Genomic DNA, 14,461 nt, shown 5'->3' with positions numbered 1-14,461 from the left:
GCCCTTGGGAATCGATGGCAACGATTGCTGAAATTACAAGGGAGTACATTATTTTTGCTATGTGTTTTTCTTATTTCCTTGTGGTCAAAGGAGGCAAACCTGTTTGCTACTCAATAGTTTCAGACTCACTCAAAGTGATCAGATACAATAGGAGATTATACAATAGATGATATATCTATTGTATCATCTCTGTTTATCCAGAGGTTCCCAAACTCTCTGGGAGTTTGGAAAGAGGGGAAAGTGCTTGCCGGGGGAGGGGGGGCAAAGGCAGTTTCGAGATTGGCATGATCACATCGCTGCTGGGGATAAAAGGAGTTTTTTAAACTCACCATTAGCAGTGACTTTCGGGGGGGGGCTTCAGGGAGCCCTTGGACCCTTTTCTGGGCTCCCCACATCTCAGAACAACTAAAAATAGCAATCACGGCCCACTTCCGGTTTGCAACTGCGAAACCAAAAGTGGGTTGGGATAGGTATTTTTAGTTGTTCTGAGGCTTGGGGGTCTCTACACCACCTAGTGGGCCGGCATTGCTAATGGTGAGTTAAAAAACCCTTTTTATCCTCGGCAACAGCACAATTGTGGTGATCATGTCGCTTCCTTCACCATTGAAGTGACCCTTAAGGGGACAGAGACGGGGCTTCCCTGGCTGGGATGTCACAACATCCCAGTTTGAGAACCTCTGCCTTTAACTGTTGTGTAGAAGAGGTGCAGCTTTTTAAACCCTTCCATGTTGAGCTGGACCAGCCCAAATTCTGTATTTTGCAAATTTAGAGTTGTCCTTTTGCAATTTCATGCTCAGGAATTCTTTGAAAAGGTCGACAGGCATGTGGATGCAGGAGAACCCATGGACATTATATATCTGAATTTCAGTAGGTGTTTGACAGAGACCCTTATCAAAGGCTGCTGATAAAACTCCACAGTCAGGGATTAACAGGACAGGTCATTTTATAAATTAGGAACTGGTCAAAGACCAGGAAATAGAGAGTGGTTGTCAATTTGCAATTTTCACAGTGGAGAGAGGTGAAAACAGTGTGCCCCAAGGATTGGTCCCAGAATTGGTGCTTTTCAATGTGTTTATCAATGACTTGGAGATGGGGTGATAAAGTGCAGAAGGGATTGTGAAGATCTCCAGAAGGATCTCTCTGAAATAGGGGAACAGACAGTTAATATACTTCAATAAGTAAGTATAAAGTGATGCACAATGGGGTGAAAAAAAAAGTCAACGTTTCACACATAAGCTGGTGGGTTCTGAACTTTCTGTGATGAATCAGGAGAGAGTTTTTGGGGTGTTGGTGGACAGCACAATGAAAGTGACGGTCGAGTGTGCAGTGGCTGTGAAGAAGACCAGTTCAATGCTGGGGAAAATTAAAAAAGGGATTGAGAATAAAACAGCCAATATTATAATGCCATTGTACAAATTGACGGTAAGACCACACCTGGAGTATTGCATCCAGTTCTGGTCCAGTTATGTCATTGTCATTTACTTCCAGTGGTACTTCGAATAGGTGGGTCATGTGAAGTGGTACAGCAGAGAACAAACCTTGAGAGACGCTGTGGTGTTTTAGTGCTTATGCAGAAGCACAATGAAGCTTTGGTAACATGGCAAAGCAGGAAAATCTGCCCCCCCCACAACGGCAAACCGAATGGGGTGCTAGTCACCGAGGCTGAAGTGCGAAAATAGCTGATACGGCACTCAGGAAAAAAGCACCCATTGTTCTAACCCCTGTATGTGATTCTAATGTGGCACAATCTGGGAACTGGATGTAACTTATTAATGTTGCAATTACAATAAAACGGCAGTTTGGAGGCTTGTAAAAACAGCGTCTCTCTCTCTCTGCACTCTCAACCCTCAATCTGCCTGCTGTCTCTTGATTTATGTCTGACTTTTCACTGCTTCTGCTCTTGCACCTACATCCAGCAACCTGACCCCCGAGTTTTGGTTGCTCCCCAAAAGTCACTGCTACAGACACTGTTCTAGAGTAACGCCTTGGGTACTCATTCCAGAAACATTGGAATGAATCACAATGAAGGAACAAAGAAAACAAAAGTTCATTACAGAAGAGTGTTTCATCATTCATCCAATCAGATGCTTTATTCTACATACACATCATAATGGCTGTACAGTATATGGCTGGGACATATAAGAAAAGATGATGGGATTCATCTAGGACAGTGTTTCTCAAACTGTGGGTCGGGAGCCACCAGTGGGTCACGAGTCAATTTTTGGTGGGTTGTGAAAAGTTTCCAAAATATTTTTTAAAAGACCCTTTGCTAGCACCCTTGCCCAGTTTGCAGAAGAAATTGTAGCAGAGGGAAAACTAGATGGAAAGACTGCTCTCACAGCTGGAATACTAATCTGTGAAGATGAGGTCACCTTCATACCCCAAATTAAAACGTCACATATTCTGATTTTCTCTAGTAATTGGCATGATATAGCTCACGTGTGAACCATGTTTCAGCTTTTTGTCTGGTCTGGAAGTTCCCAACTCAACATGCTGCTCTCCAATTTAGCCTTCTCATACCCTGGAAGGACTGTAGCAAGGTTTGGGGGAACAGTCATTGTCTAGGGAGAGTCTAGCAAATGTCTACATACATACTATATGTAAGGTCTCCAGCAGCCTCGGAAGCACAGGACCCTGATTTTTAATATTTATTTATTTATTATTAAATAAAAATATTCTTTCTTTCTTGATCTCGTTCTTTGTCTAGTAAAGATACATAAGTTGTAATAGTCATTTTTGAAAGTGGGACTCAGTGCTAAAATGTTTGAGAAGCACTGGTCTAGGATATCCCAAGTGCTGAGCTCAGGCAGGCTCATTCACACATGAAACTAAATGGTTTGAAGAAGACAGGAGAAAAAAAAAATAGAGCATCTACTGGATATTTGAATGCTTTCTTATGAATTGCTCTCTTTTGTTCAAATAAGGTCTCAGTATCAGCCATGGTGTAGGCTTCCTCATGAGGAAGTTGTTTCAACCATTCACTAATGAGGCTATACTATATCTCCAAAACTAGACGTGAGAGGGCAAAATGGATGCCATTTTTGGAATCGGCACCCCAAATATACCCAGGAATTGGTGTAACATTTAAGGAAGCTAAATGTGCTGTGGGATGCTGTGGGCATTTTCATGGCGGCAACTATGCCATGAGCCAAACACACCAGGGCCAGGAATGCATACATTCCTTAACAGTGTGGAGGAAACGTACCTGCTGCAGTAGCTCTTTTGCTAGTGAAGGAGTGTAGAGGAGCTCAGCGACACAGCTGCGGGACTGCAGAAGTCAGTGTTAGTGTACACAGGACACTTTCCATTCTAGTGTGAGCCTAAATACAATGATACTTGTCTCCTGCAATTATTTTCTATATTTGAAAGACTTTAGAGAGACTTAGGAGTGTGTTTAGTTTTCCATATTACTGTATAGAGCTGCCAAAGTCGGGTAGGCAGGTAGACCTGAGCTCTAAATTGGGAAGACTGGTAGACGTGGGCTCCAAATACTATTCCAGCTATTGCCAGTTTCCCCCTAACTCTTTTGCCCCCATTCTGCCCACCCCCACTGCCACCCCCCCTTCCACTTTGGGAAGGGGCCCAAAAGAAACTTTGCACACCTTGAAAAATTCCTCTCAGAGGCCCTGCCTGCAAGGGCCTCTATGGGTCTACCTGGACTTGCACCAGGTCTGAGTAGGGGCAAGGGGAAATGCTAGGGAAAAAATGGAAACGATGATATTGATAGAGTAATCAGCGCATATAGCTGCCCTCCAAGACCCTGAGTCCCTGATTCCCAGTGTTGTATACCAGTGAGGAAGCATCACCTGCCAGAGTTCCATGCTCACTTTGTTTCTATCCTCTATTTTTCTGGGTCTGGAGGAATGCATGAGATGCAATGCATTAGCCACAGTATAGACAGCATTATAGATACTGTAACTGTTACCAGTCATGCTCATTTCTTCTGCAGAGAGAAATCCTCATAGCTGCTTTGAACCATAAAATATAAACACACTTTTCAGTCTTTGAAACCACTTTTTTTTGAGAACCATAAAATATAAACACACTTTTCAGTCTTTGAAACCACTTTTTTTTTTAGTTCACTAGAACTCTTTCATCTTAAATATATTTTCCCAGGAGTGAATGGAATATTCAAGAACTGCTTGCATTTATTGATTTAATTTACAACCCTGAACTCCAGCCAATAGCCAATTGAAAATGGATAGTTTGCTCTCTGGCATGGACTTCTGCCATGGGCAATGCTGGTTCACAAAACATACCTCCATCATTGTTTAAATAAGTTGCTATTGGGCTTGCTCTAGGACACTTGTAGCATGCACGCAAGACCTCCATGCTTGTGCAGGGACCTCTGTGCCGTTAACTTTCAGTGTCAGGCAGCAGGGGGCCAGTTCCAGAGAGGACGTAAAGTAAAAGAGCCAAAGGTGCTCCCTTTGGGGAAGGTGTTTAGAGGGGAAACCCAGGGGGTGCCGAATGACTGTTATGCCCAGAGCAGAAGGGAACATAAGAAGGAAGCCAGAGAAAGAACAAAGGAAGGAGCCACAAGAGACTCAGAACCTGTTTGAGTACCTCGTGGCACCACTAATCCTAAAACAAGCAAAGAATAGATTACATGTAAGGTTAGGAAAAGTGCTCATGGCGTTATTGCACCATATCAGCTCAGAGTCAGTATAAGAGCCATTGAGAAAGACCAGGGCCACAGAGGAGCCTGCAAACTGAGCAGTCAACATCTGCCTGTCTAACATCTGCCTGTCCAGGAAAAGAGCATCAGAAGGTGAGTACCCGAGTGCTCTGGGGAGAAGGTTTACATGGCTCAGGGAGCAGGTTCCTGCAGGCCTTAGAGGGTGCAAAGCTACATGGTTTCAGAGTCATTGAAAAGAGGTGATGCTTTAATACAGAAGGACATATGGGAGGCAAGAAGCGTAAGAGGTTGCTACACTGAACAGAGGAGACACAGGGGAATGGAAAAGGAGCTGAATATTTCTAAGCAGACTGAAAGTACAGCTGCAATCCTAACCTAATGGAACAGTGCGTAGGCTGAAATGTGGCCTGCAATTAATTGGTGAAGTTCATAACAAACACCTGCTTCTGAACATGGGGTCTCAGGGTTTCTTCACAAATGACCAGTGGTGTCATTAGGGTTCGCATCATCCGGTATGGGAGGCCAGCGTGTCACCCCCATGATGGAGGGCCTCCCAAGTTGTGGGTGGGGCAACACCCTTTGTGGTGAGTGTGGCGGTGTAGAATCGCCCTTCCCCCACTGGTTTTTTGGCTGTACCTGTACCTGAAGGTACATACAGACCTCCTCCTATATATAAAACCTTATGGTATTATTCCTACAAACTGTGATTTTAGTTATTTTGTCACTAGTGGTGTCACCCCCCCCCCCGAGTGACTACTTACGAACACCTTATTGCAGTGGTTCCCAAACTTTTAGCACCAGGGCCCACGTTTTAGAATGACCATCTGTCCAGGACCCATCTGCCTGTCCAACATATCCTGTCCAGGAAAAAAAGCATCAGAAAGTGAGTGCCTGAGTACTCTGGGAAGTAGGTCTGCATGGCTCAGGGAGCAGGTTCCTGCAGGCTTTAGAGGAAAGCTACATGGTTTCAGAGTGTTTGAAAAGTGGTGATAACATTAATGTAGAAGGATGTATGGGAGGCAGGAAGCGCAAGAAGTTGCTCCATTGAACAGAGGAGACACAGGAATGGAAAAGGAGCTGAATATTTCTAAGCAGACTGAAAGTGCAACTGCAATTCTAACCTAATGGAACAGTGTGCAGGCTGAAATGTGGCCTGTGATTAATTGGTGGAGTCCATAAGAAACACCTGCTTCTGAACTTGGACCTCTCAGGGCCTCTTCACACCTGACCAGTGGTCACCCGCATGATGAACCTCTTCGCATGAAGTGCTGGTTTTTTGACTGTATCTTTTTATAGAACACAGATATTTCAATGTGGTTTGTTTCATTGCATTCTGCATGGAATTACATGATTTATTATTATTGTTGTTGTTAATGTTTATATATATATAAACATGATGGTTTTTACACACACACATGTGATGGAGTTATTCTTACAAACTGTGATTTTGGTCATTAGTGGTGTCATCCACCCCCCCCCCAAGAGGGCACAAATTACACCTTACTGCAGTGGTTCTCAAACATTTAGCACTGGAACCCACTTTTTATAATGACAATCTATCCGGGACCCACCAGAAGTGATGTTATGGCCGGAAGAGACATCATCAAGCAAATCAAAATAAATAATTAAATTAAAGTAAAACAATTAAATACCCCTCCCCCAAATCACTAGGATTTTGAGCCCTACCCAGTGCCCAGTTCAATTTAAGTTCTTATGTTTAAACCAGATCACTGTCGGGATCCCTCTGGCTTTGCAAGTCTAAAAATGGAAAAAAAATGTTTACTAGTTGAAGACTCTGTTTATTCTTTGGGGGGGAGGGGCTGCCTTCTGGAGGATTTGTTGAGCTCCAGTTCAGTCAGATCGGGAGCATTCTGGTGGCCTCACATTCTCCTTTGCCTGACCTGATCACAAGCCAAAGCACGTTTGCTTATTCATTAGTAAACACAACTGTGTGACTTAGTTTCACTTTCCAAGGGGCTCAGTACATTCGTTAGCTTGGAGGGAGGGACTTTCTTCTTGGGTGTTTTTTGGGGGCTGTGTTCATCGGCTTGGGACTGTTCTGGTGTTGTTGGATTGCTCTTAGCCTGCCCTTTCTGATGGACGAATGCAAGTTCACCTAGGCATGAGTAAACACGTGCTATGGCTCAGTTTCACTTTCCATAGGGCTCCACGCATTTCTGTTTTCTGATTTTCTGGCCATAACATTTGGTAGAAAGGAGATATTTCACTCTTGTTTTTCTCATTGCATTCAGCTGTAAATTACGCATCCAACGGTATAAGACATGGTGGAATTAATCCTTAAACCACGATTTTACTGGGTGAGCCCCCCAGTGCGCATCACCCCCCTGTGCACATCTCCTGGTGCGACTTGCACCCCCTGCACCCCCATAGTGATGCCACTGCACCTGACTCTTTTCTGGTGTACACCTAAACATATGAACTGCAAATGTGACAGGCAATGGGTTTGAAAATACATGTCTCAGAGGTGTGCCTTTTGGAAGCTGGGATTGGCTGCAGGGGCTTCCCTTCAGGAGCATGTTTGAGAAGAGGTCTAGATTTGCTGCCACAGGTTTAAGTCTGAGGTGACCTTTCAGGGCATTGCTGTGGTATCTTTGTTCCCTCATAACTGCACTGCTTGCTGCTGACATGATGACAGTGAGACCTCAAAGAGGTGCTACTTTTCCAAGTGTTTGTTTGAAACTCACATGCATTTAGAGCTGCACCTTCTTCTCTTGGATGCATTGCTTGCTGCCATTCACTGAATCTTACTGTCCTTCCTGTCCATCCAGCAGGGAACAAGAAGATGTCTCTCCTGACTTCATCTTCTTTTTGTCTTTTTGGCATCCTGATGTCCAGTTCATTCTTGGGAGGTGAGTCCCTTGAGCAAACCCTTAAGCTATCTTCACATTTTGAAAGGAGCACTGGGGGAAGAACAAAGATCTTCTGTCATCACTTGACGATCAAAACTGGAAGTGAGGATTACAGAGAAATATGTGTGATTAGAATAAAAACAGGTGTAACCTTTTTGAAAGGATGCTAACCCAGCTAATTTCTACTGAGCAAAGGAGTAGAAGCAGTTGCAGACCTAGCCCCTGTGCCTTCCTGGGGCACTGGACCACAACACAGATCCCCCCCCCAGAGAAAACTTACCTTGTTATAGAGTCTCAAACGATGTCTGCTGACCATCTGAAAGCGTTCTGAGTCCTCTTGAGGGCTGTTAAACAGTATTTCCAGTTTTTATCAGAAAACCTGAGAAGGTTTTCAGAGGATTAGTGAAAGGGCTCCAGAGGGCATGTGGAGGTGACAGTGGTAGCACATTGGGCACAGCAGACACAGTGGTGCCACCCCCTCAGGCCCTACTGGTGTGGCACCCTGGGGTTTTGTCCCTCTGACCCCCCCTAGTAACACCACTGTGTAGAAGGGCCAAAACTTGAGAGACAAGTGGCATCTCTAATTGGTCTAGCTTGGGGCAAAAGTCTCCCCCTAGCAGGGAATTTGGGGATACATCAGACGTGGAGCAAAACAGCGTACATGTAGCATTTCCAAATGGAATTCCACAAGACTTCCACAAGACTTTGCCAATTCCGGGTCATGGGATCCTTTTCCTTTAACAGGGAACTTTAAAAGCAATTTTTTCTCATTGCACCATCCATTTTTGCTTTCCTTTTCTCGCTCCTGTCTTCATGCAGCCGAAGCAGAGAGCTGTGACAGAGACTGGATGCAGAACCAGGGCAACTGCTATGCGTATTTTGATGAAAAACTGTCCTGGGCAGAGGCTGAGGTAAGAAGCATTTCTCATCCAAGCAGGAGAGATGCCATGGTTGGCCTATGTGTTTGCCTCACGGTGCCAGGAAAAAAAAGACAACAGTGGTTTGGATGGCATGTCTATTATTGTTATAGAAGAAGAGCTCCCTATAGACATTCTCTCTCCTGTGCTGATGGACTCCACAAGGGGCTTCTGAAGGATCCATGTGATGCACGTCTTCCTCTTCCCCCATACAAGCGTCCAACTGCAGAAGAAATGCTGCCTGTAGGGAGACTTTCTCCCCATGTTTACAATGTAGCAGCAGTCTGAGAACCTTTCCCATTCCCCTTCCCTCCCTGGCCTAGTTCTAAGCACCCTGAAAGATCTTCACTAGGGAATGAAATGGAAATTGACAAGAAGATGCTCAGAGGTCCTTGCTCAATTCTTCCAATAGAAATGCCTTCAAAATGGGAAGCAAGGAGAACGGAGGCAAAGTTCATCTCTTTCTTCTCCTTCTTCAGGTTGAGTGCCAGAGCTATCGCCATGGGTCTCAACTTGCCTCTGTCCTCAACAAGTTCAAGTCTGAGTTGCTGGCTAAATACATCACCCGTTACCAGAAAAACCCAAGTGACGTCTGGATCGGACTCCTTGATGCCCGTCAGGTGAGCATTGGTCGTGTTCCATTCCTGGTGATCATCCTGTGTAGTTTCAGCCTACGTTGAATCCCACATGCTACTTCTCCCATTCTTGTGGTTGGTCCTCTTCTACCTTTGTACCAGCAACTCCCCAAAAGTCTGTTACGTTTTCCAGGTATTTCTTTAAATGTGATCTGCTTTGCTTCGATTCTACAGAATGGAAAATGGAGATGGGCTGATGGATCCGTTTACAACTATGAGTCCTGGATGGAAAACCAGCCCAACAATCTTAACAAGTCTGAATATTGTGTGGAGCTGACCTATTCCACAGGTAAGTAAACTTACTTCTCAGAATCTGAGGAAGGATTTGGCAGTCGTAGGGGATGTGGGAATGGGCCTACCTCAGCTACTGTTCTGAGGATCCCTACTTGCCAGTCTAGTACTGGTCTACTTTTTGAACTCTGTAGACCAGTGTTTCTCAAACTGTAGGTCAGGACCCACGAGGTGGATCGCAAGCCAATTTCAGATGGGTTCCCATTCATTTCGATATTTTATTTTTAATATATTAGACTTGATGCTACCATGGTATGTGATTGCAGTTGATCTGCCCCCCATTCAGCCCCATTTCCTCCCTATTTCTGTCCCTCCCACACCTTCCATCCTCTTACCCCTCCACCATCCCCACACGCCATGCTCACTTACTGGTGTCAGGGACATACAGGAAACTCCTGCAGTGTTCATGATGAGAGTGTGGTCTCAGTATGGAACCCAGATTGGGAAGTGGGAAAATGAAATGGGAATGGGAAACCTCTTGAAGTAGATATCATGAGATTAAAAAAGGAGGAAGAGGAGGAGGGAGAAGAATTAATTGCTGTCTCTTTTCTCCTGGTGCCTTTCTTACTCAGTCTCAGAATATTTATTACATTAGCAACCTGAGGGCTAGAAGCAAATGGTTTGAATGAATGAAAGCAGAACACCTTATTGGCTAGCTCCATTCAGGCAAAAATGAAGGGTTCCAATGAGAGAAAAAGAGAAGGAACTTTTGTCCTGTCTTTTGCATTTTAGAATTCAATGCATGGAACGATGCTCCCTGCAAGAAACGCAATACGTATGTCTGCAAGTAGATAACTTAGAACAGGCTCTAGCCCCCAGCTGTGCCTGCTGGGATGTGAATGGATCTCACCTTGAGGGATTATTCTGAATGAGAGCCCAATCCTATGCATGTCTACTCAGAAGTAAGTTCCATTGTTGTCAATTGGGCTTACTCCCAGGTGCGTGTGGATAGGATTGTGGCCTCAATAGGTGTCCCTCTGATATCATATATTTGCAAGTCATCAGGCAAAGCAAATATTCAGCTGTTTTGCCAGATTCCAAGGTCAAGCTCTGCTTGGAGAATTATGCCAACTTTAAGCAAATTAGCTCCCATTCTTTTCCTCAACAAATGACCCTGGGTCTGCCCTGCAGTCCTGCTGGACCCCACCTCCAGAGTAACTCACCTGTTCAACCTGCAGAGGTCCTCTCTCCTGCTAGCCTCCTCCTGCCACTACAACAGCCCCTAGGTCCTCAGCAGATCTTGGGCACAGCAGCCACACACCAAACTCCAGTGTCTCCAGCAGTCTGTTCCAGCAGTCCCTTAGTCACAAAGTCAGTTAGAGTATCCAGGGCAAAGTCCAAAGTCAATAAGCCCAGTCAATAAGCCCAGTCAGTCAGTCAGTCAGTCAGTCAGTCAGTCAGTCAGTCTCCTCTCCTCTCCTCTCCTCTCCTCTCCTCTCCTCTCCTCTCCTCCAACCTGCACTCCTTCTACAACCCAGAAACCCTTCCTGCCTAAGGTGCTCCTTATATCCCTGAGGTCCCTATTGCCTTCAAGTGGCTGCAGCTGTGCAGCACACTCTGCTGGATGCCCAGGCCTTACCCTTAAAGGGGCCATCCTGACACCACATCTACCTCCTCGCCAGATCTTCCGTGATTCAAATACACCAGCTCCCATCCACCTCTTCAGAATCCTATCCCTGAAGAACTGCCTTCTGGGAATCCCTCTTGTCTGATCCTTTTTTATTGCAACAGCATAACAGCATGTTAATAAGTGTTTTCTTCTGCATATATTTCTGATGTTGTCATTCCACCCATACTCCTTTTGCAAAACTAGATGGAGGGCAGCAGAGCTCCTCTTGCCCCAGTTTCCTGCAGCAGCATTTGGGCTGGTGCAGCTTCTCACATTCCTGCATGACAAGCTGCCCATGCCCTAAATCTTTCTCCTTCACACTTGTGAAAAGTACAGGAATCCATTAATTGTACATGTTTATATCCTGCCTTCCCAGAATATACCCCCCCCCACAGGTAGCTGAAGAAATGCCTCAGGAGTCACTGCTGGCACCAAGAAGCAATGTGTTGCTATGTGGTAGAGAACAGGTGGGCCCACTCATGACTATCAGGGCTTCCTGTTCATAGCACCCCTCCATGCATGGGTGCGCGCGCACACACAAAAGGTGTGAAAAGTCCCACATTTTATCTTCTGGTTCTGTGGTCAAAAGGGACCATCCCCTTCTCAGCTGGGTGAAGACCCTCACATCATGATATGAATTTTATCCTCACATCTCTCCTGTGAGGGGGATTAGACTGAAGGAGAGTCTGAGTGTCCCAGAGTCACCCGGTGGGCTGCAAGACTGAGCAGGGATTTGAACGCAGGTCTCCCTGTGCCTAGCTTGACACACAGACCATTGTGCCCCACTTGCTTTTTGATCAGGGAGGGGGGTGTTTACTGTGCTGTTGCCTGTTCACCAAAACCTGGAAGGAAGGCATCAGATATAGTCTACCAAGGTTACTAGGGTGTGGTTGGTCTGTGGAACTCCTTGCCACAGGGTGGGGTGATGGCAACTGGCCTGGACGCCTTTAAAAGGGGATTGGACGAGTTTTTGGAGGAAAAATCCATTATGGGGTACAAGCCATGATGTGTATGCGCAACCTCCTGATTTTTGAAATGGGCTATATCAGAATGCCAGATGCAAGGGAGGGCACCAGGATGAGGTCTCTTGTTATCAGGTGTGCTCCCTGGAGCATTTGGTGGGCTGCTGTGAGATACAGGAAGCTGGACTAGATGGGCCTGTGACCTGATCCAGTGGGGCTGTTCTTATGTTTAGGTAAAGGAACTTTTGCTCTCTTACCCAGGGATAAGCTTCCACATCGCAAACTCAACCTGAGCAAGCAAATTTGCTGGCACAGTTCCATGTGGACCTGCTCTGTTGGACGGTTCTGGGAAGGGGGTAAGGATTTGGTAGCCACTGCTGTCGCTGAACCTGCCTCCTTCCCAGATCCGACCCACCTATCCCCATTGCCTCTCCATTCCACTCCTGTAGCCCCTATCACCACCTTGTTCCATCTTCCCCACCTCTGTTCTGCCCTTCCCCAACCCCACCTTGCCTGCCAACCTACCTGCCTTGGCGGGTGGATCTGCTGGCACATGTGGGAAAGCTCTGGCCTTCTTGCTGGCATTCCAGCAGTGCTTGCCTCTGCATGATGCTGGAGAATTTAACTCCAATAAGGCATTTCGTGCTGGGGCAACACTCGTTAGGATTGGACTGTAAGGTTGCAATCCTATACACACTTTCCTGGGAGTAAGTCTCATGGACCACAATGGAACTGTTGAGTAGAATTGTGCTGTAAGAAACAAATTTCAAAAATTCAAAATGAACTACGGTTTTTGAATGGATTTTGAAAATTAAATATACTTGTTTTAAGTTGCTGAATTGCCTTTTCAGGAAAAGCTCCCAAAACGATCTTGGCAACCTGCCCACCTCACATTCCTTACTGAGAGGTGAGCTCCCGTTGAGTTTTATGGAAAGGAACTATACATTAGATCATGAAATGCAATCCGATGCCTTTGCCTGTGATTAAGGTTGTTGCCATCACTTTTTTTCTGGCAGGGACACTGTGCCTTTTAAAAGTTAAATGATGGGCAGAAATTCTACAGTCAGGGCCGGCCTTAGGGTGATTTTCCTCAATTTCCTGAAATTGGGCCCTGCCTCTAACAGAGCCCCACACTAGGCTGGCAGATCATTGGAGATAGTACTGACTTCCAGGCAGCGACGCACCACGCCGTCTGCAGAGGTTGCCTGGACTGAGCAAGCCCTTGTGTGAAGCTAAAGGTGACTTGCACACTTGACTTGCCTGTCTCCAGAGCCTGCCACTTCAGCTTCACTCAGCCTGGGCAGTCGGTGCTATTGCAGCACATGGCGCAAGACTTCAAAAGCACCTTGACGCTGCAGCAGCCCTTCCTTCTTTGTTCAGGGCAGGTACAGTTTGACACAATTTATTATCCTATCCTTTTCATATGGGGAGGGGGTAGCGGCTGGAGCGGTGGCTGCCCCCACCCCTTCTAGCTTCACTCCTTCCTCATCAGAGCCCAATCATGGTAGCCCCACACTCTGGGAGCTGGGAGGGAAGCAGGGAGAGAAAGATCCCATAGCTGTTGGAGCTGAGCAGCACCCTCCAGTAGAGAAAGTATAACGGGAGAGGGGAGGAGAACTGCTGAATTTCCCTCCACCTGGTAGAGTGCTCCTGATACGGGGCAGTACAAAGCAGTTGCAGACCTGTCCTCAAGGCACTCCAGGGCAAAGGTCCACGATGGTGCCCCCCTGTGCAAAGCCCTGCCGCACTCACCTGCAGCAAACAGCCTTACGAGACTCCTGGATCGATCAGGGAATCCATCAGAGGCTTCCCTGCGATCTTAAACAGTGCTTCGGCACTTTTTCTTACCCTGCTGTGTGCAAAATGGCATTTCCCTTCAAGTTTAGGACACAATCCATTTCCCATTCAAGGCCGTGGCAGGCCTCTCTCTGTTCTCCACGGAGCTGGGGTGTGCGATGATGAAGTTTGGTTGGTTGGCAACCTTCAGTCTTGAAAGACTATGGTATAAGCCTTCAGCACCTGGTATTCCCTGGCGGTCTCCCATCCAAGTACTAACCAGACCTGACCCTGCTTAGCTTCCAAGATCAGACAAGATCGGGCATGTGCAGGGTAACAATTGGGAAGGTAGATCTTGCCAAGGAGGAGCTACGCTGCCTTTGCCCACACTCCAGACTTATGAATCACTCTCCAACTACTGACACCACAGCAGGCAAGGGAACCACAGTGAGCAGCCGTTGCATTGTTATGGGGGGAGGGAATAGGCACACAGAGGCTGCTTATTTCACATCAGGGGTTTGCTGGAAGATCCCTTTGCAGACTCACTGCATAAAGCCCAGCAACAGGAAGGATTCCGATTCCCAGGCTGCTTGTCGCCATCATGTTCACATTAGGATGCATGCCTAGATCTAGCTTGGCTTACTTTCAGCTCAACCATGCAATCATCCAGGCACTTCGTCTTGGGCAGAATGTGCAAAGCCAAATGCAAGCTGCACCTCTAGGCATGGGGAGAGTGTCTTTTTGCCTCACCACTGGTGCCTG

At 46.4% G+C, this 14,461-nt stretch overlaps 1 protein-coding gene across 1 annotated transcript; it reads left to right on the top strand.

The window, feature by feature from the left end:
• The first annotated feature begins 7,442 nt into the window (after positions 1 to 7,442).
• LOC136653681 (C-type lectin BpLec-like) lies at positions 7,443 to 10,143 on the top strand. The gene is made up of 5 exons (XM_066630564.1): positions 7,443 to 7,509; positions 8,329 to 8,420; positions 8,906 to 9,046; positions 9,236 to 9,350; positions 10,085 to 10,143. Exons 1-5 carry the CDS (start codon positions 7,443 to 7,445, stop codon positions 10,141 to 10,143), a joined length of 474 nt encoding a protein of 157 aa, XP_066486661.1.
• The last annotated feature ends 4,318 nt before the right edge of the window (positions 10,144 to 14,461 follow it).

This window comes from Tiliqua scincoides, chromosome 5 (assembly GCF_035046505.1).
Source record: "Tiliqua scincoides isolate rTilSci1 chromosome 5, rTilSci1.hap2, whole genome shotgun sequence".
NCBI lineage: Eukaryota > Metazoa > Chordata > Lepidosauria > Squamata > Scincidae > Tiliqua > Tiliqua scincoides.
Note: the sequence above shows the minus strand (reverse complement) of the source record. Positions and strands in the feature narration are given on the sequence as shown.

Excerpts from the sequence above, each read along its gene's own strand:
- LOC136653681 (XM_066630564.1), top strand. The coding sequence starts at position 7,443 with ATGTCTCTCCTGACTTCATCTTCTTTTTGTCTTTTTGGCATCCTGATG. Across the intron at positions 7,510-8,328 it reads GTCCAGTTCATTCTTGGGAG|CCGAAGCAGAGAGCTGTGAC; the intron begins GTGAGTCCCTTG and ends GTCTTCATGCAG. Across the intron at positions 9,047-9,235 it reads GACTCCTTGATGCCCGTCAG|AATGGAAAATGGAGATGGGC; the intron begins GTGAGCATTGGT and ends TCGATTCTACAG.